General features: G+C 36.0%; 1 protein-coding gene across 2 annotated transcripts in view; it reads right to left on the bottom strand.

Annotated features, from left to right (window-relative positions):
- LOC113233158 (probable multidrug resistance-associated protein lethal(2)03659) overlaps positions 1 to 22,623 on the bottom strand; it is a 64,029-nt gene extending 41,406 nt beyond the window's left edge. Inside the window, exons 1-5 of one of the 2 annotated variants that reach the window (XM_026468169.1) lie at positions 22,160 to 22,623; positions 5,849 to 6,094; positions 4,766 to 4,973; positions 1,580 to 1,805; positions 203 to 359 (exon numbers count right to left, since the gene is read on the bottom strand). In XM_026468169.1, coding sequence (XP_026323954.1) covers positions 203 to 359; positions 1,580 to 1,805; positions 4,766 to 4,973; positions 5,849 to 6,094; positions 22,160 to 22,233 — 911 coding nt within the window. In that variant the 5' untranslated portion in view covers positions 22,234 to 22,623. Of the gene's footprint in view, positions 1 to 202; positions 360 to 1,579; positions 1,806 to 4,765; positions 4,974 to 5,314; positions 5,324 to 5,848; positions 6,095 to 22,159 lie in introns of those variants that run through there. The other variant, XM_026468170.1, reaches the window with a different exon arrangement.
- Positions 22,624 to 22,926: the final 303 nt, after the last annotated feature.

Here is a 22,926-nt window from a genome sequence, read left to right as displayed (position 1 = left end):
GTTTTTCTGCATCGTAGGACAAAACTACATATATTTATTTATGTATTTGGAACACCTCTTTCCGACCTATGGTCATTACATACGCTATCCAGCTCACGATGGAGGTCATTTGAAATAATGATTTAGTATGGGCGTGGTCACAAGACGGGTATTGAAGTAAATTAGGGCGGACATTGACAGACAGTATAAAAAAATGTCTTACTTTCTCAATTTATCTACAAGTTTTTCGAAAGGCTTCTCCCAAGCATACATCTTGATGACCTGAACGCCGTTGACGAGCTCGCTCATGACTTTCACTCTCTCGTCTGTTCGCTTGGCGATCTTGCCTCGTAAGACACCTTGTCGTTTACTCAAATACGCTGGAAATAAGTAATCCGGTGTTGAATCACAGTTATGTATTAATTGTTTAAAAAAGCACAGCAAGTACTTTGTATTTAGGTCGTATAACAGACTAAGAATCGTATTAAAGAGCACTTTGGCTCAGGGCAACAACTTTTTTTAGCACCATTTTTGGAAATAAAATCTCGTTTACATCGCTAAAGTTTGACATTTACTTTAGGTGTAACTATAGTCAACAGCACCTCAAGCTTTTATTCGACTACGGAACAAGATTCGTCAATGTGTAGTTTGATGTGCTGCAATGTACAGACATTGCTTTTTGTGTAAGTACTTCTTTTACACTAGCAAAATTATTAAGTATATGAGCATTTTCGTAAAAGATAAAGCTGTTATTTATTTAATTTAATTACCTTTGTATTTTTATAGAAAAAAACATTCATCCGTCAATGTTCTATACACGATTGTAATAAAAACAAATTGGCGCGTCATTTAATTAAATGTATTGAATATTATGCAATATCTCAATTCCTCAAGCAATCTTTTTTCTGACCCAGTTTTTCTCATTCATCACTTTACATACAACATACATACGTCTTGAGTAAAGTAGTTTCTTTGCTCAACGTCTTTGTAACACTTTGTTAAATTATAAGCTAAAACTACGTCAAAACAAAACATTGCTAAACAATTATTTAAGGAAGTCAAGACTGCCCAGATGGACGCAGGGTTCGAAATTATCAAGATTTTCTTTGATAATGATTATCATAATAAATATCTTAATTACCACAACCAACTTAATTTTTGTACCTGTTCTGTTTTTTTGTTCTATTTTTTTCCACAAAATTTGTTTCTTTTATCGAGTTCTTCCTTGTTTTTTCTCAAGTTTTGTTTTTTGTTTCTTTATTTTTTTTCACAAAATTCGGATTAAAGAGAATATTAGTATATAAATATGTCTGTTTAAATAACAGAAACTGACCAAAAAATAAAGTTGATGTAGTGTTTTGGAGGGAGATATCCATGCTGATTCATAGTTTTGTCTCTTTAATTGTTAACTAAAAAAGACAAACAGTGAGATTCCAAAATAACAAAGCAAAAAAATGTATTTGGGAAAACCAGAACGATTTGGTTTGTTCAAATGAATTTTATAAATAACAAGATGATAATTATCACTTCGATCCTTGCCTTGATACCAGCATCATCTCTAAGCACCTGAAGTAGAAAGAAGATACCATACTCAACGTACATTGGACTAACACAGTCTGAATTATGATCACCAACAAAGCGGCGACAGTGGCCCACGCTATTTGCTGCCAAACCAAGTATGAAACGACTGGTACCACAATCGGCATCACCCAGATGTAGTTCAGGAAGAGAGTTACCATATCGAATCTGTTTACGTCATTAGACATCAAGTTTATCACTTGGCCTGGTGCTGTCTTGTTTGAACCCTTTCGGTTCAGTCTCAAAATCTGGAAAAAAAAACGAAATTGTAAATGGCGAAAAAGATAAACGCTATAAAATATTATACCTATATTTCTACTAACTATTACAACGTAGTACCTTGTTATGTGTTGTTTAGTACTTGACCTGTACTTAAGAAATCTACGACGACACAGACAAGTCGAATTCTTTAACTAAAAGCGATTCTCTACATATGCTCTACATGCATAATTTACATACACTTCGTAAGGCATACAAAACGTTGAACCATTGTCGAATTTAAACTTGGAACTACACTATAGAGTAAGTAAGGGATATTTAAATGGAGCCGATCTATTTTTAATTTCTTTTTTATTTGACGGCCATGTATAAAAAAATGTCTCAATTACATGATTATTAAGTAAATTAAACAATTCAAGTGGAAGTCGTTAAACTTTCAAAATTATCGTTCAGTTCGGGAACAACGTTACGTAACGGTATTGAATTTATGGACGGCGGCGGCGTGAATTTAGACTTTATCAAGTGCTTTATATCACAAGTATGCGAAGAACAAGTACAGACAATACCAAAGGCATCGCGATGGTCAAAGGCGACATCATTCGGTTCATTCATGAACTGTGCGTGTACCCGGGGCAGCTCACCCAAGGCACTAACTAGTCTTTTGAGAACCGAATGAAGTCTGTGCAAACGGGCTGATCTGGGGTCAAGACGTGACTGAGAAGGTCCCTGAGCTATATTCCTAATGGTCGGTAGGGAGGGTCACTATAATCAAAACGTACGTAGAAAAGGGCGGGACTCATTCATGAAATCGAATCCGATTTGTGTGGCGGAGTCAAGAAAAATTCATCTCCAGAATAAAAAAATACAATATCGATGACATAGTTTTTTTAATTTATATCTAAAAATCAGGTGTCCTCATCAGCGACTTCTGTATTTACGTTAAAAAGGTACGGAAAGAAGCTCCACTGGAAGTAGGTACAGATCATTGTACCTTGTTATTTCCCGGCTTTGTTTCTTTAGACGAACAATCCATTCAAATGAATCTTGTTAACATGTTGCTCCAATACTAAGTATATAATATAACATGCACGGTTTGAGAAAAGCCACGAACATAAAAAAGAACTTTCAACGTATTGTGTAGAAGACAATGTCCGCGCCACAATACATACGAACAATACGTCGAGCTGAGTAATTCAATAACTTTTCTTTACATAAATTTTAGAAATAGATACAACAAATTTTTAGTTGGGAATGAAACTATTTTTTGGATCTGATACGTGTATTTTTTTTAACAAATCGACGTTTTGTATTTGTTTTGGGTACTTTACAGATCCCATGGTTTTAGCCGTGACTCAGATTAGGAACCGAAAATATAGTTACATTTCCAATGTGTGGCAATTGCGAAAACCTAGGAACTCTAGGGGAAGATCGGGCATAAAAGTCATGGTAGGCAAAAAGGGTTTTTCAATACAATGTACTTAAGCAAAAGTAAGACATGATGATGACGTTTCAGCGCTAAAAAAATAAAATAACAGTGAGGGCGCTGTGTTTTTATGATTCATATAAAGTGTACTATATATTAATGCATACCATATAACGTTTGGTCTGTATGCTGTCTGATAAGAGTGCATTAAGTAACAAAACATTGTATTTTGTTAAGGTTTCTCGGCGTGAGTTGAATTGGGAGGAGGGCAAAACGGGTACGGGCAAAACGGGTAGCACCCTTTTCACCCAGTTGTTGTTTTGTATGAATGCATGGCTGTATTTCAAATAGTATTTAATTACAAAAGAAAAACTCAGAGAATGTCTTGGTATATATATTCTCTACTAAATAAAGTAGACATTTCTTCTACCAAAAGAGTAAAACCGCGCTACGCAGCGACGCTCGATGCATCCTGTCGTCGCCAGCTTGTGACGCCACGGACAATAAAAAACGTTACTTAGGTTCTCAATCATAAGGTTTATTTGTTTGAAAGACAGATAGCAGCTGAGCGACGTTGGGCTGCGTAACGCGAACATTGGTTGTTGTATAATAACAGAGGTTCATTTTTCAAATTGATCCTAACGGAAATCGAACCCAAGACCAATAGCCACAGAATTCACTCCGAGGTACCAATTTACCAAAACTATTTACAAAATTCACGTAAATTGAGTTTTTATTCTGATATATTTTACAGTTGATTAAACTGATCTTTTTGGTTTTTATTAAATTTCTCAAACAAATCGAAAACCTCTACAAATCGGGTACGAGAATTCTCGAAACACGAGAAAAAATGTGTCGAGAAATCAGAAACCCCAATTAGGATAATTCATATTACTTATGTAGTACTCTTTTTGTCCGCTTAGTATACACATTTTATCGACCCCCTACGGGCAAAACGGGTTAAAAAGTGATGTTGATTATTTAGTTTGAAATTTATAATAATTGGTAAAGCTAAAGACGTTGTATTCGATTATATTTAATTCGTTCTTAAATTTGTCATCATTACGTGGATTTTAATTGATTAACCTTAACGGGCCCTTCCTGCCCGACCTTCCCCATACGTAATTTTCATTGTTGATAATTTTCTTAGTCCTATTGCTGACTTTTTACGAAGTCTACCAATCTTGGCTAGCACTTTTAGGATTTTCTGTAATTTGATGAATCAATATGAAAAGCCGTGGTAACCTAATGATCTGACCTACCGTCTCTCAAGCAGAGGCCTTCGTGGGTATGGGTTCGAATTCGGGCTCGCAAATCTGAGTTTTTCGGAATTGATGCGCGAAATTTAATTTGAAATTTACCATGATCTTTTCCGCGGAGGAAAACGTGAGGAAAACTTGTGGAGTCCCCAACCCGCATTGGGCTAGCATGGCGAACTATAGCCTGAACCCTCGCTTGAAAGAAGATCCATGCCCAGCAGTGCGACATATAGATGGGTTGATGATGATGATATCAAATTGAATCAATTTTTTTAAATAAAAAATATAATTACGCCTAGTAGCTTACCTTTCTATAAAGTAATGAACAGCAAGCAATCCTTATCCTCATTCCCACGGAACCCTGAGCCAGAAACAAATGGTTCATTGCCAAAGCCGTCGCTATACTCAAGAAGTTCAAGCAGAAGTTGTAAATATGCGCGTTCCTGTAAGTCTCTGGAGTTTTATTTCCCGCAAAGTAGTCTATAAATAACCCTAGTGTATATGGAATAAGTGGCCTGAAAGAGAAAATAATGTGCTAGAAGAGTTTTATCTTTCGAAAGAGTTTTTCGAAAGATGAATTAATAAAATTTTGTTTTAGAGGAGCAAATTATGAATATTTTTAGTTGTTACTTATCAACTTTACAAAACAATACCTTTTCGATTCATGAAAAACCAATATCAAAAAAATGTCTGAGAACGTATGCACATGGCGTATTTTTTACGCGTAGACTCAAAAAGCAGATTGTTGCGTTTGTAGTGATTCAAACGCGCGTTCGAACTCGTTTGTTTAAAGTTTAACGCGTGTTTGAATTACGATTTACGCGCGATTGAATCTTTTCAACACCAACAACATTACATTGCAAGGCTGGGGCAAGGAGCAAATGAGGAACGTGTGATATCGCCACTGCGCCTCTCCGCCGCCCGCAGTCGTCGACGCGCGTTTATGGCACCACTGAACGTTTACTAGCTGCGACTGATTAACGAACGTAATCTACGCATCGACGTCTGCGCAAAAAATACTCTGTGTGCTTAGGTTCCAAGGAAGCAAAAATTATGTTTGCCAACTACAAAATAATTTTACAGCAATGTTGTTTGTTGGCATCAGTACCATCATCGTCAATTGATTTTCGGCCGCATCAATTTGCCTGTGTATATAGTCACATTTCTGTAATGTTCTCGAGACGTTTTCTCGCTAATTTAAGTTATTAATAGATTCTCACGAATTACTACAAGATTATTTATTGAAGTTGGCATTCACTTGGATACAATGGACTACAGGTGAAGCCGGCTGACCTACTAATTGGTTACTCCGAACTTGGCCGCTTTTCAAATGCATGTTATTAGTAGGAATATTGAAATACAGTTGATTACCATATAAATGTATTCTTACCATACAATAACAAAAAGAAGACCTGCTACAAGTCCACATAACATGTATTCGAACCAAAAAGACCGGATTATGGCTTTGGACAGCGATGGCTTTCCGCCCTTGTGTTGCGCAGTCTGTAACTCCTGCTCCCATGCTTCTTCTAATCTGTCACCAAGTCGACCTGATCTATCTCCTCCTCTAGCCGCCCATAAGTCCTGCACCGTGAGACCATTTTTATATCCTCTTTTGAATAAACTGAAACTCCATCTGTAAAGAAATATTTTAAAGCTGAATTCACAACACGCTTATAATGATAATAATAATATAAATTAATCTTTTAGACCTTAAGAGAGGCGAGAGTACAATAGATATAATAATAACAACAATAATAATAGTAATGACCTGGTCTCAAACTAGGGAATTACCTGTACTAAAGAAACCTTACCCTATCCTGTACCCAGGACCTCCTCATCCAGTGCCCACAGTACAAACTGTTGGACCGAGATCGTCAAAATGTATAAGGATATGCGAACAATTCATAACAACGAGATAAATCTGTCGAATTGACAAAAATTTTATTTGAATTAGAACTTTTGCGCGCTACGTCTCCGTCCGAAACAATTACTGCCAAATAAGCAATACTTGATCAAATGAAAAGACGCGTGATGCGAATGAAGCTTCATACTTGATACTTGTCTTTTAATTTTGTCGAATATTATTTATTTGACAGTAATTGTTTCGGACGCATGTCGGACGGAGATCGAGAGTAGACCCCAGTTGCGAATCCGAGAAATGACGATTCGAAATATCACAGCTGTCCGAAGTGAGTCCGAGTTTCCTAGATAGTTTTCTAGAACGAACACGAATCGGATGTGACATTGTGCGCAAACGCGCTTAAGTTTCATCTTGATAAGCAGTTTAAAATCAATAGGTACAATGCTGCTACTTAAATATAGTATATCAAGTCCAGATTGCGAATGTCTAACAGAATTATGATTTCATGGACAAAGTCATAGACGTAAATTCAATGGCAAATTAAGTACTGCGCCGGCGCAAGGTTTGTTTGATTAATTATGTTATGATTGACCGATCAATTTCCGGGTTTGACCGGGTTATCATAAACTCTGACGAACGTAGGGCCGAAACACAAAACTGCGATGCGACCATGATGCGACGTCGCATCGCAGAAATCTCAACCTCGCATGACGCATCGCAAGAATTTGCGAATTGCTCCGCATCGCGCATTCCTGCGATGTTAATCTTCTTTGTGTTTTTTTCGTTTACTTTCTTATCAATAACAGCAGTGCAGAGCACTCGTTTTAGGATCCATATTTTTTTTATAACATTAAGTAACGGCACGAACAAGTCATGCGCCTGATGGTAAGCTACACGCCTGTCCACAACAGTTACAGTGCCACTCAGAGCTATAAAAAGCAAAGATCTGAGGGGCACTACCACTGTGGCCGTCACCCTGAGACATAAGTTGACAAGTGCCTGTAATTTCATCAACACCCTTACCCTTCAAAACTGGAACACAGTTATGCTGACATTACTGCTTGGCGACAGAAATAGGTAAGGTGGCAGTACTACCCTGGACGAACTATATCACATGGAGCTCTCCTGTTACTAAACTGGCTACTAAAAGCTGTCGCTACCTAGTTTAAAAAATACAGTGCGGTTGATGATCGTCGAAGGAATGGTTACCCGAACCGTGACAGTGAGATGCCTTGTCGCACGAAATCGCAGTTTCGTAGGTTGCGAATTCGCATCGCGCCGATTCGCAGTTTCGCGTTTCGACCCGTATACCGATGATGAATGATGACAACGTATTAATTCTACTTAAGGGTCGATACTACCTCAGCTCGAATTCAATTTTTTTTCTATACTAATACGGTTCATTTTGCTTGGGTCGAGCGGCATGGACACTGCCTTCATTTCAGAATTTATTTTTTTACAAACGAAATTAAAACCATTTCAAAAATGTATATCGTATACTGTACGTGTTCTATTTAGTTCAGTTGACACAAAAAAAAAATCATTGGTACTATGTAAAGTACCTATTGAATCCAGCGGCTGTCTTGTAAAATTTCGAGATTAGTTTGTGTTTTTTTCTAACGTGAAATTTTTTAGGAATCGTGTTTTCGCACCGTATGCTATCCTCAATTTTACTATATAATTTTTCCAAAATGATTGATTCAACACTTACACTGTTGTGCGGATTCGACCAAAGCCATTTGAGGTTGTGTCGACTCTTAAGCACAGGAATTAAAGTTAAAGTTACACTGTGCTATCTCGCCTGAAACAGTTGTGTTATTTTAAAAAGTGTGACCAATTTTCAGAAACCTTAGATGTGTCAGTTTTGACCACCTCACTGACAAACTTATGAATTACCATAACAATAGGACATCAGCGCAGCAGGATTGTTATTTGCGATGACAAACAGTACCCGTCGCGCGTCGTGACTATAAATTTATCGTGAACTTCACGATAAAATTACTTTAAGAACACCGCCACATTATTACTTAACAGATTCACCGTTTAGCCCCCTGTTAGGTTTAAATCTATAAACGTGTTTTTATATATTGATGAGAATAATAATAAATAGGGATCGTGATTATTGATATTGATCGATTACCGTGGTATAATAAGACTAGAGCAGCGCGGTTTGTATGTGTGCACGCTGACACATTTGTATAATCTCGCAGTGCACTCAAGTTGCACAGCATGAATCGCACAATGTGCTACGCACAAAGGCTGCACGCGCCATTCATTATAGAATTTAAGCGTTCGTTCGTTCGTTATTTTTAATAATAATCCGACAACCCTACGCGAGCGATGTGTAGGCATTGATGCGTTGACCAGGCGGGAATTACATGATTTTCTTGTTACTGTGGAATTAAGATTGACGATTAACTCGTGGTTTTTATATAACAGAATTCGATTAGCTACTTCGTTATTTATAATAATTAGAATTTAATTATCGAGTCAGACACGCAAATTAGAGAAATAAATTATTATAAATGAGATTTTATTGTGTATTCGGTGTGGAATGCGCCGACATACATAATCCATTTGCCTCAAAAGAATCTATTTCAGAAACCCGTTGAGTCATAGTCTGTTTGTTCATTCTGCCTGCCCTTAGGAGTTGGTAAAAAAAAAGTGAATGAGTCACAACGAATGTTGTTTGACATATGGCACCGGTTTCAACTATGGTTCCAACACCCACAATTAAAGACAAATAAAAAACGAAACTATATATGTGTTTATTATTTTAGTAATATGTATCCATATATGTCGTTATTTGTACTCTTCTAAGAAACTAACTTATTGTCACTGGACAAAAATATCTTAAGGGTCGAAACACAAAACTGCGAATCGGCGCGATGCGAATTCGCAACTTCGCAACGCAGAAAACTGCGATGCGATTTCGTGTGGCAAAGCGTCTCACTGTCACGGTTCGGGTGATCATTCCTTGGACGATCATCAACGGTACTAAACGTATTTTTTAAACTAGACAGCGACAGGGATCCTTAAAAGAGTGTTGCACTGCTGTTATTGATAAGCAAATATAGAAAAAAAACACAAAGAAGACAAACATCGCAGAAATGCGCGATGCGGAGCAATTAGCAAATTCTTGCGATGCGTCGTGCGAGCTCGTAGATTTCTGCGATGCGACGTTCCATCGCAGTTTTGTGTTAAGACCCATTCTCGTAAAAATATGACGGTTATGTCTTGAACAGGATTCAAAATGATAAATAATAAGACCATAAAATAAATAGACTGTGTGACACGACATCAATACCTGTTCTACAAATAGAACTTATGGTGCAAAATATAGTACATTACTATTACTGCGCGTTGTGTAAGTATTTGAGGTATCGCCAGATATAATTTTTAACGTTATTTAAAAAATAATAATAAAACGCCTTTGCAAAACGTATCTTCTAAAAAGACAATTTATCTTCTCTAACAATATCATTGCAGGCGCGTAGAATATGCCAACAATGGTTTCTGGATTATCTTTGCAAGCAATATTTTATACAATTATTATATTAATTACTAGTTGATTTCACTATTACAAATGTTAATTCCATTTGTAGGTATTATGAAATGCGAACGATTATAATCAGTTATATAAAAAGCAATTGCACGGAGACAATAAACTGTCTTTTTAGAAGATACCTTTTGCAAAGGCGTTTTATTATTTTTTGAAATCACTTTTTATAGAACCTTCCTAAGATAGTGAAAAAAGTACGTTTAGGTATAAAGTAGGTAGCAAATAGTTATACAAAAAAAGTAAATTATATATTGCTAGAACCATGAAAAACGTAAAGTGGTCCTGCCAACCTGACGTCAGAATGGCTGGCCTCTATTTCTTTAATATTTCCGTTACCGCTAAGTACAAAATATGTCAATAAAGGTACTAAATAGTAGAAAATAGATAGTAAATAATGAGCACAATTTGATTTGTATATCTCGTTTGGTCCAGCCATCCTGACGGACGCAAAATAGTCACAAAATTCTCTTTTAAAAACAGTTAAAATTAGTTAACGCGTTCGACTTATCGGAACTTATCCCAACGATGCATAGCTGAAATATCATCAAACAATTTCAATATTCTAAAACTGGGTTACGACTTTTTATATTTCAAAAAAATATTTTATCACTTAATTTTAATAGTCACTTCATTTTAGTTAGCAGACGGCAGTAATATGAAATATTTCTGTCTTGTTTTTAGTTTGTAGTAAGTAATTAAGTAAATTAATTTTATTGCATCAATTTATTTATTTATCGGAATGAGATACAGTAGGTTCATAGATTAAATACATACATCATGTATGTATCACCCCATTTGTACGTGCCACTGCTGGGCATGGGCCTCCTCTCACGCGTTTTCCGATGGTTGTGAACCTTCTTCGATATGCAAGTTTCACTTCGATGTTTGCCTTTTCTTTATCCGAAAAACTCATAAAAAATTTCAAATTAAATTTCGCATATAGTTTTCAAAAAACTCGGAGGAGCGAGCTCAGATTCGAACCCACGGCATCTGCTTGAGAGGCGTTAGGTCAAACCATTAAGGCTGCCTTTCCACCAGAGATGTGCGAGGTAGCGTTATGAACTCTTTTTAGCTATGCGCGGTCGGGATGCGGTGTAGTGGGGTGAGCGATGGCGATATGTCAGTGTCAATTAGTGTCATACTTTTAGTAGCTCTAGTTTCCTACACCGTTTTGCACACATTCCTCGCCCGCACCCCTCGCACACATTTGTCGCTATTTTGTATGTACAAATACTTAGCTCCGCTAATCCTTTTCCACCGAAGCTGCGCTAAGCGAGGTCAGGAAAATGAAGTAATCCTATTGGTGGATTTTTTCCTCACACGCTACTTCGCTACGTCGCACATCTCTGGTGGAAAGGCAAAGCAAAGCCTTAGGCTATCACGGCTTCTTATTTTAAATAATAGACGCTTATTCCACCAAAGGCAAATGTATGCACATGCATACAAATGCTAATAAATATTACCATTTTATATCATAATTCATCAAATATAAATTAATTACAATTAAGAATAAAATTTTAAGAAAAAAAACACTACTGAAATGAAATTATTCCTTTAGTAAAAATGATAAAGTGTAATCTAAGTAGTACGAGTAATATATTTTGCAAGTCATCGTTATCTGCAGATCTGCAAGACGTGACGACGGTTGATGGATGACACAATTGCGCTGTCATGGTTGGGCGCACAGAGCACATAAATACTAGGAGGTTCCCTATTAATAGATAGCCATGGTCACATGAATATTTGCCGACATGCCTAAATGTTTGATTTATGAAATGCACGCTAGATTATCCTTAGTATAAAACGATGTTAAACGTTTAACATTCGTTAAAATACTAGAGTGCCTTTGAGAGATAAGTTTTATGAGACATACATACACTAGCGTCACAGTTAATTTATAAAAACGTAATTTATAGAAAATGAAACTTTTTTTTCGGATCTAAATCGCGTATTTTGTTTTTTTCAAACAAACCAACATTTCACGGTTGACTCTTATGGTCTTTTATGGGATTTGTAAAGACCCGAACCGTTACTTTGTTTTAAAAATTGTTTCAGATCCTATGTGTAACAATTGCGAAAACCTGAGAACTCGAAATATATATAGTAACAGTAGAGCTCCTTGTGAAAGAGTTCGTCCAGGGAAGTATTACCTACGCCAAGCAGTAATGTTAGTATTAGGTAAGGGTGCTGGTGAAATTACAGGCACATGGAACTGCTCAACTTCTGTCTCAGAGTGACGGGCGCAGTGGTGGTGCCTCTCAGATTTTTTGCAATTTAAAACACTGAGTGACACTGCACCTGTTATGGACAGGCGTGTAGCTTACCATCTGGCGCACGGCTTGTTCGTCCCGTCACTTGATATTATAAAAAAAAATATCTTAAGAAGAACAGTATGTTTTTTAATGAAAAACAGTGATAGCCAAAATATTTATACGAGGAATAAAAATACGCTGGCCGTTTTTGACAATCCTCACAAAGACACACAGGGGTTATGTATTAGACATGGGGAATAGCGTTACATTTCTATCGCCGTGACTGTCGTTCCGGTTCCAAAAAAATCACAGTGATAAATCATCGTGATTTTGTCACGACTGTTAGGTCCGTGACCTTGTCACGCCTATAACTTACATCACGATATACGGTTTTAGCCAGCGGCTTCTTTCTAATACTTATAGCCGTTTTTTATAGAATGATTTAAGTTTTTACTCCCTTTGTAATAAGTTTCAATTCCATTCAAAAAGTTGATTTTCTATTTAATGTAATTTTGTTTGTTAGTTATTTAATGCGAATCTTTGCATTGTTAAAAATAGCAATAAAGTGTAATGTAATTATATTTCTAGTAGAATGCACAAAGTAGATTATACATAAATATAAAATACCAATTCTTCCTATAATAAAACAAATATACAAAAATATTTTACTTTGTTCATAAATAGGTTTATAATAACTGCTGCAGATTTTTTTCATCCGCCTTTTCTAGTAGTAAATTTGAACGCTATTATTTTTATTACTTGTTCGTCCCATCACTTTATGGTTTAAAAAAAATGGGCATTTGTGTGGTCATTGTCTATATGTGATATTGACTCGTTCTAAATCATTTCACATATTATGTACATTTTAATGCATACGGAGCCATAGGAGGTTAGACTTAACATAGTGACCCATGACCTCAATTATTCCTCAATTATGGTCACAGATCAAAATTCAAACGGCTTTCCCACGACTATTGACGACTACTCTGCAGTATTTTTATGATAGTTTTTTATGCATATCGACTGTGTAACGACAAAGTAATTTCGTTCGTAGATTGTGCAATTTGCGTAGATGCTACCAAAGCTTCAGTCGCTCCGCTTCAATCAATAAGTGTCGAAACACAAAACTGGGAGTCGGCGCGATGCGATTTCGCAACGCAGAAAAATGCGACGCGAATTGCTGCGATGCATTTTCGTGCAGCAAGGCATCTCGCTGCCACGGCTCAGGTATTCCTTTGACGATCGTCAGCCGTACTGAACGTATTTTTATACTAGGTAGCGACATGGATCGTAAAAAGAGTGTTGCACTGCTGTTGTTGATAAGAAAGTTTGGGAAAAAAACACAAAGAAAATTAACAACGCATGAATGCGCGATGCGAACTCGTGTGAGCACGTAGATGTCTGCGATGAGACGTTGCATCACAGTTTTGTGTTTCGACTCTAAAACAACAACAGTTACTTCGTCAACTGTTGGCTCATTGCCAGGGTACAGTAAAAAATTGGCATGCAAATATGCACATTATTAAAACGTTACTATAATTACTTACTAATTACTAAACATAATTAGTAAAAAATAAAGTTTCGAGAAAAAAAATCAAACATGAAATGTCTAAGGCTCGTATTCTAGAACTTTACTCATTGCTCAAGTCAGGATTGCAATGGAAACACAAGCACTGGAAATACGACCCTAATGGCAGGGACTTGAGTATGATTTCGAGTGCTTTAAACCATACTCAAATCCTAACTTGAGCATTGAGTTGAGTTCTACAATACGACCCTAAATTTTACCGCAAAAATGTTCAAGTGTAAGTCAAGGCACTTGCAAGTCATCGATATGTACAGATTTGCTTACGACAAATGACATACACTTACGGCTCTAATACAACTGCATGCAGTCGGTTTCGGCGCATGCAGTCGACAGTTGACATTGACTGCCAACAGTTATTACAGCATGCCTAGGTCAGGAGCTCAGTGTAAAAGTTGTTACCGTAACGGAAGCATAGCAACTAACGTAATATTATTTCAAAATTATTACATTTATTTTATCACAAAAATTACTTTATATGTATTTGTATGTCATTCGTATACGATTTAATTTCAAAGTGACAGTGTTGTCCTGTCGTTTATTAGACATACATACTACAGAAGTATTAGACAAACATGTAATGCAATTTTTGAGATAATATACTATGATAATAGTCATGTGTGAGATGTTATTTCTCTGATTATTGTCACGGGGCGGGGTAAAAAAGGAATACTGTAATCGAGATATATATATATATATATATATATATATATATATATATGTAGATATATACATATATGTAGATGTATATATGTAGATATATATATAATAATTAATAATAGAAATAATGCTAAATCACAAAAATTAAAAAAGAAATATTCTGTTCAGTATTCTGGCTAATTGTATATAGTCAAGTTTTGCAAAATTGTCTCAAGTCGCATGCACCACGCAAAGTGACCCCACCGCCCGCTTCACCGAGCGATACGTAATCTTTCTCGATCGCTTATTTACCTATTTTTTAAATTATGATTATGTACTAGTATTGTTATGATTTACTATTTACATTAATTAGAAAAATTGATTGAAAAAAGTTTTTGGTAACTTAGATTTGGTACTTACCCACTTTAGGTTACATGAAAGTATTGCTAGACGTACCTAGCTCCGCAGCTGGTGGCAGGCTCCGTACCGGAGTCACCATCAGCTATGCAGAGATTCCACGTGAGTTTCGTTTCAACATTAGACTTCACAACTTTGAAAGCAGAAACTTCGACACTCCTATCCTCTAAACTAAACTAAACGTTTCACATCATGCCATAAGAATAGACACGCACTTGTACTTGATGGATTACCATGCAGGTTCTGGTGAACCTGGTAGCTGTCCTTTTTTGCACTACTAACTTCTGTTTACATACTAAACCACGTGGCATTTCGTGACAGACTAGAATAGAATGTATGTGGGATGTCAGCGTGATGTAGACGAAGTACGGGAAGCAAGGACGACTGATCTACCAATCGCGCGCTCGATACGAGACACCCCCGCTGTCGCTACCCGCACCCCACCACCAAATAGATCTAAAATGCGTTTCTTTCTGCGCATTTAAAGTCATTGTTCAAAATGTTTGCAAGTGACGGCACTTGCAAGTGAATGCCCTTTAGATCTAGTTTGTTTACCGCAATTAAATAAAAAATAGGAATTTACGAAACATATTTTTCCATTTTTTTTAGTGATTTGGGTTCAGTTTCGTATATAGAATGACCTCTGTAAATATAGCGAGAATGCAAATCAACACATTGTATTTACAAACCCCGAGAAATCCGTTACTGCAAAGTATTATATTATTGTCTTTTCTTCTTGACGTGACGACGTAGTTCAAAGTATTTTTTTTTTCTTGACGTCAAGGCGTATTTAAGGTTTTAGACGAAGGGCGAGTTTTACTCCGAGCTGAGCTTCCACCTTGCTCATATCAAGTTATGCAGTGTGTGATCGGGACTGAGACATTGGATAGGGTTTACACTCTGTGTGACCGGGACCGCGCCGCGCTAAGCAAACCACCACAAACAAAGCCACCCTGGCTTTATACTCAAGCTTGTGTGTATAAGGCAGTGTGTGATCGGAACTGAGATCTCGGGGAGAGTTTCCTCAGTGTGTGATCGCGACCGCAGCGTACTGAGCGAGTGTTTGCTGTAGGCGACTGGGATGTCAACTAATTTGCATAGTGTTGAGTCATGGAAACAATTCCATTTTAAGAAAAACAGAAAAATAAGTAATTTTCCGGATATTTTTCCAAGATTTTTCCTGTTTTTTCAACATTGACGGTCACACCTTAGCACCTGTCAAAATTGAAGTTACTGAACGAAAAAGATGCCGATGGAGACATTGAAAAGGTTTTTTTTCGCTATTGTGAAATCTAGTAATAGGTGAGTTTTCGCTAAATGAGTTTCTTTTATAATTCACGCTAGCTAAATAAAACTTCAAAAGAATATAATAATTCGAAATCATATTTTTTCAATTTTTCAAATATTCATATTTTTCGCGAGTTTTTCCGGAAAAGTTTCCACTATTTCAAATTTTTCGGAAAATTACCCAACAACGCATTAACTGCAGACATGTCGTCCATCTGTTAGCAGACAAATACATATGTAAATGACTTATTAAGAGCACATGTAGCAAATTTAGATTCAATTTTCATGATATTCCATTAATATTTTTTTTATTGTGTTACATATTCATTAATCAAAATACAGGGTTAATTCATTTAGAGTAATGCAATTTCAAGTAAAGACCAATTTTAAACAAATACTCCGCGACAGGCAGTAGTTTAGTTAGTTTTAATTTTATTTTGTACTTTATAGAAAATGTTGTACTCCGGTCATATAAACCAATGCAGTTTGAAAACTATATTACAAAATCAAATGAAATGTAGTATGGAAGTAATCTTTGTAAAGTAAGAAGTAGGAACAATTTTTGAGTTTATTATTGATTGTACCCTTATTTTAGACATTTTTGTTAATTTTTTAATTTAGAAGTTCACGAAATATTTATTAAATATGAAAAATTAACTCTATCTATATTTTTAATAAACATTTTTAATAGTTTTTTACCAAACTTAGGCAGAACAAAATTCCATCCTCAAAAAAGTAATATTTTTATTTTAATCACTCGCTAGCAACGAGCGGTGAAATAATCATATGTCTCTTTGTTATGCAGCTGACTAGTTCTAATAAATGAAAATTATTTCCCATAGGCGGCGCCACTGGTATAAGTATGCAATCGTTGATTGCTTGTGCGTCCTTGTAGTTTTTCCAAGCATTTATGTACAGTACATAGGTACTTGTCATAGTAGTAAAACTTCTCAAGGCTCTTGAGATATTTTAGTTCACTGAGAAATACCATGAACATTTACTTAGTACCAATTGAATAAAAAATATATGTAAAGTAAACACGAGAGCAATCTTCATTGTATTTGCGAAATATTTGCATTTTCTTTTGTAAAGATGTCTGCGATAAGAGCAAAGAACATAAATATGCTGGTTTACATCATTATTATTAATTTCAAAAAGACAAAATCTATGAACGTTATTAAAATCCAATAATCGGCATAGCATTTGAATAAAGACATAACAGATTTGAGCTAAAGTGAGAAACGTGCAAACTACTTAACGACACATAGTACATAATTATATACAATATAATTGTTACAAATTGTATAGCACGCCCAGCTTAACAAAGATTCTATTAATATCGACGACATTACTACAAAGTCTGAATAGAATGTGAAAATTGCTAAAATAAACTTTTTAAAATTAAATTTTTCGTTTGTAAACATAACGTTTGTGGCTCACTGTACATTACCTCAGGTAATGTAAATTTTACTCAACTTTGTTTACTTATCAACGTTCAAGGTACTCGTATTTACAGTAACGTGCATACTATTTGGAAGCAACATTGTTCTTAACACCGCCATAGATACATTGCAACATTATAACTTTAAATAAGCAGAAAACATTCAATACCTTCCTCCAAGCTATATATAAGTAAATAAAAATATAAATGGATCTATAATTGGACCTTGAGGTGAGCTCGTAATGACCACGTATACCAATGTCTTCGAACTAGAACGAAGTTTTTGTCCGCAGAATATTATGCACGACGCACAAATAATCAAATGCTATGCAAAGTTCACAAAATACAGAAAAATTAATTTTAAAACATATTATTATTAAGTTATTACTATCTAAAAGTGCACAAAGTTGATTAAGACATTTTTTCACTGCTAGTCGTTACCTACTATTGAAATAGGTTTGAAATTGGTGGAATCTGATTAACTACCAGATTCAAAAAGAAGAATAACTTAGCTCTGTTTTAGGACGGCAGAAAGTACCTCAACATCAATATATTTAGGAAATGAAACTATTTTTCCGGATTTAAATCGCTTGACTGATCATGGGACCTGTAAAGGGCCCGAAACGTCGTTTTGTTTGAAAAAACAAATATACGCAATTTAAATCCGGAAAAATAGTTTCATTTCCTATGTGTAACAATCGCGAAAACCTAAGAACTCGATATCAATACATTTGTTAAAAAGACATACGGGACAATACAATTAACAATAAAATTAATTTATTTCATTTTCATCGGTATAGAGGCTTTTAGAATGTTGTACATGACACGTTTGATTAGAATGGCTAGAATATATTGATTTATATTAAATGAGGATTCAGTGACTGTTCTAATTCATAGTCGAAATCGGAATATATGTAAAATATTTCCGAATACACACGTATTTTTACAGTTTGCTAATTGAAAACTAGTCATGCCTAGAACTTGAATTTTTCAAGTTTCGTGGTATGACTTTTTCAATTGTGTCGATCACGTAATCTTCACAACATCCGCGCTGTTTTTAATTTATTATTTAAAAGAAGCATCAATACCTTTGTTTGTTTTTTAAACATGCTCTTATAGTAGAGTCGTCTGGGAGCACAGAAGACCCAAAGGACAGACTATTTAGACAATACATATGAAATTATGTTCAAGTTTTTTATTTTTTTTGTAATATCAAGTGACGGGACGAACAAGTCGTGTGTCTGATGGTAAGCTACACGCCTGTCCATAACAGTTGCAGTGCTACTCTCAGAGCTTTAAATCGCAAAGATCTGAGGAGCGTTACCACTGCGCCCGTCACCTTGAGACATAAGTTGACACATCCCATGTGCCTGTAATTTCATCAGCACCCTTACCCTTCAAAACCGGAACAAGTAATACTAACATTACTACTGGGCGGTAGAAATAGGTAAGGTGGCAGTACTACCCTGGATGAACTCTTTCACAAGAAGCTCTATTGCTACTAAAGTGGTTTCATTTAGCCAATTCGACACGAGCATAATAACAAATTGGAATAATCATTGTTTCATCAAATAGCGTTGCATACAGCTTGTTCGATTCAGCTTACGAGTATACAGCCACTATAGAATTAAGAATTATAATAGTTTTTACTCGTGACTCATAAAGAGGATTGTTGGAAAGTAAAAGAAAGGTGAAAGACCTAAGCTTTGGGTGGAAACGGGATAAAGTTGAAGATTTTTAAAAAAGTAAGCTTAAGTTTGTAAGTGAGCCCAATCCATCCTGATTCTCGTGAAGTATTTTTTGCGTAGGTGGGTCATTTTTATTATGCCAACTTTCGGTGCCTATGTACGCCAGATTAGTGACCAATTTAGCCTATATCGAGTCTAACGATATGGACGAATTTTCAGGAATACGAGGGACGTGGTGTCGTCGCAACCATGGCTTTAACTTTATTTTACAATAAAAACCAGTCAATTGAACGTACAAATAACAAATATACGACGATATAATTATCGTCCTTCTATCAAGTGATGTCACCCACTTTCCGGTAATCGATTTCAATAAAACTTGCCACATAGACGTAATTCTAATGAAAGTAATATTTTGTGGTGACTGATCTGATAATGGAAATGGCAGAAAGATGAGAAGAACTCCTTAACTATGTACCAGCAGCTACCTTGTGTTTGGGCTTATAATTATTCCTTTTGACGAGGATTTCCATATTATGCGTTTCAGTTACCGTTGAGGATACCACGGTATCGAACACAGCAAAAGGTAACTTTTGAGGTCGGATTTTTTAATAAAAAAAGTTATAATTATTTTAAATTTGTATTGAATTAATATTCAATTATTTTTTATAAAATTACTCTACTAGTTTGTTATTAATACAAAGATCGAATACAGAAAAAAATCCTTCGATCCGGCCGAATTAGAACTGACGTCTTCTAGCAAGCCGTGCCAGACGCTATGCCAACTTAACAAGAATTTTTCTATGTGCTTGTTGTCGTATTTTTGTATGAAAGTATTTCGTCACCCAGTTAGGTAACTTTACATCTACCAGCCCGGGCTAGATTAATATTTTACTTCCATCGCTCATATTGTTAGAAGTTATCAGTATTTTTTATATTAAATTGCAAACACACATAATTGCAAGGTATACCTATCTAGTTAGTTCTTTCTTACGGGTGTCAGAGACAGAGGTATATCTTTGACTCCAGAGTTTACTTCATATTTTAGACTTCTGGTACCTTAGAATAAGATTAATAATATGTACTTTCTTGTTTTGGTTTAAGAGCTATTCTTCGTACCAATTTCCACAATATAATGGTGATTCCTCAATTCTCGCATATAAGAAAAAGCTGTCTGCAAATAAAAAACTATTTTAAGATGTCTTGATTAAATGGTTGAAGAGATGGATTGATTAAATTGTAGTGAACTGTTCTTAATTAATTAGTGTTACCTAAATGAAAAAGAAGAATCACTGAAACACTATCAGCACTAAGCGCAACGCAAAGTCCTATATCAAATGAGGTGAGCATTTTTTTTTATATAATACCAAGTGACGGGACGAACAAGGAAGTTGACAAATCTCATGTGCCGGAACGCAGTAATGCAGCGAGCACTATTGTTTGGCGGCAGAAATAGTTAACAGGCAGCCTCACCTCAATAGGCAGGCAATACAATATATATTTCATGATTTAATTCAATGAGTATTTTATATTAAAACAAAAATAACATCACACATGTGTTTTTAGTCATTGTATGACACGCATCGGGTAAAAATCGGTAACATTCCTTTAAGCTTGGGAGTGAGTGAGTATCTCAGAGCTTATGCCTCGTCTCATGCTCGTGTGACCGCATGTCACACTGTACCACAGTAACACGCTTCGTTGATCCGAGTTTATCTTGTGACACACGGAGTGGCGGCCGGATAGATTTGGACTGAAAGATTTGGTCCAATAGTGTGAACGGACGTGTACCTTCAGTCAGTCTCAGTTCATCGGACGGACGCAGATGTTTTATAACAGTAGTTCCTATGCCTGATGAAGACGCTCTGGCTCTAGTTGGACTTACACACGTGCGTGCGAACCTGTCAACATCGCGCAAACGTGAGGTTCGGTTGGGCGGACTTGACCGGAACAGTCCCTTTTAAACAACTCCAAAAAAAGGAGGAGTTTATATGTTCGACTGTACGTATGTTTTATGTACGTTCATCGATTTCGCCGTCAATTATGGTTTTGAAGGGGAAGGGTGCAGGTGAAATTACAAGCACATGGCACTTTTCAACTTATGCCTCAGAGTGACGGGCCCAGTAGCAGTGCAGCTCAGATCTTTGCGATTTAAAACTCGGAGCGACACTGCAACTGTTATTTATGGACAGGCGTGACGCTTAGCACCAGGCGCACGACTTTTTAGTCCCGTCACTTGGTAATCATAAAAAAGTAATTTAAAAATAACAATGAAAGTCAAAATGGACTCAACAAACCTAGTGCAGAATAAATAAACAAACAAATCCATTTGTTCATTGTTATCTATAATTAATCATTTTAATCTGGATTTTTAATGTGTGTTTGCGGAGTTCCTCGGTTGCACGTGGTTAGGTACCAACCTAAGTTTAACTCTTAGTTTTATTGTAATTTATTTGTTTGTGCAACGTTATTTAATGTAACAATTAAATATAATTGTAATTGCAACTGCCTCCGTGGCCGAACAGTTCCCATGCCTTTTGCCGTTGACTGCCACGCAGAGGTCCCTAGTTCGATTCCCGGGCCGAGAGAAATATTTCGTGAGTTTGGGTGTAATTTGTGGTCGTCTATGTTGTGTTCATGGCACCCGCGACAAGGGTTTCCCTAGTGCGGGGCTATGTTGAGTGTCTGCGTTTTTATTACTATTATTATTATTAATTCCTAAAATGTATATTAAATTAAAAATATACTAGAGTAAGTTACTTGGTTTTACACTTACTATGTACAGGTGTCTTTATTCTCTATAGGAATAGGCAGTCTATGGTGGTACCTCATTCAAGTTCTTAGTCTATGGTACTTTCAGTTTTATGTAGAGAGAGAGACAGAGAGAAAGAGAGGAAACAAGTCATTCACCCATCGCACGAGGTCTGGGTCAGGTATAAAAAGCACAAAAACACAAAAGAACTTACGTCAAAAACAGTTTCGACAATATATTAGCGTTGTCATGAGGATTTTTATCCTTCAATATCACTTTTGATTCCATTTTTTACTGCGAATTCTTGAATCACGACAAAAAAGGGCAATTTAAAATAAATGTTTAATGTTTCATAAACGTCGTATAAATTAAAATAAATTCACAGAACACACACACATTTAAGGAAATTTGTAAATGTTATTGCTGAAAGCTTAAACTAAACATTGCATAATAAACTGGCTAGGCACTGAATACTTTATTAATTAATCTGGTACAGACAATAGCCGTTCACTCACAAACACTAAAGAAACCACAACGTAGCAATGAATTTATGGTATTCGAAATTTAAGTAACAGTATGTTAAGTACTACAGTAAAGAATCAGAAATATATCACAATGCCACATTGGCGAGAAACCGAATGCGACAGGCGTCGAGTACGGACGCCGCCGGCCGACTCACGACTGTCGCCTCCGCGCCGCCGACATCATACCGCACAAACTACAGTACAGTACGAGATTCACTTTTACACTATTCTAGATATAGATATGACCTGGTTCCATATTATGGATATGGATTTCGTGTGTCTTACTGTCAATCATTTTCAAGTATATTACAAATACCGATTGTTATTTCATCATCATTACTCGTAACCTTAAAAATCAGAATACTTTTATACAGGACTAAGAACTGTTTACCCGACTACGGAGAAATAATTACAATGTAATTATATATTCCCTATTTCCACAAATTAAAGAAGTAGC

This window comes from Hyposmocoma kahamanoa, unplaced genomic scaffold (genome assembly GCF_003589595.1).
Source record: "Hyposmocoma kahamanoa isolate Upper Pololo Valley unplaced genomic scaffold, ASM358959v1 78, whole genome shotgun sequence".
Classification (NCBI taxonomy): Eukaryota; Metazoa; Arthropoda; class Insecta; order Lepidoptera; family Cosmopterigidae; genus Hyposmocoma; species Hyposmocoma kahamanoa.
The sequence above is the reverse complement of the archived record's forward strand: the minus strand, read 5'-3'. Positions and strand labels throughout refer to the sequence as shown.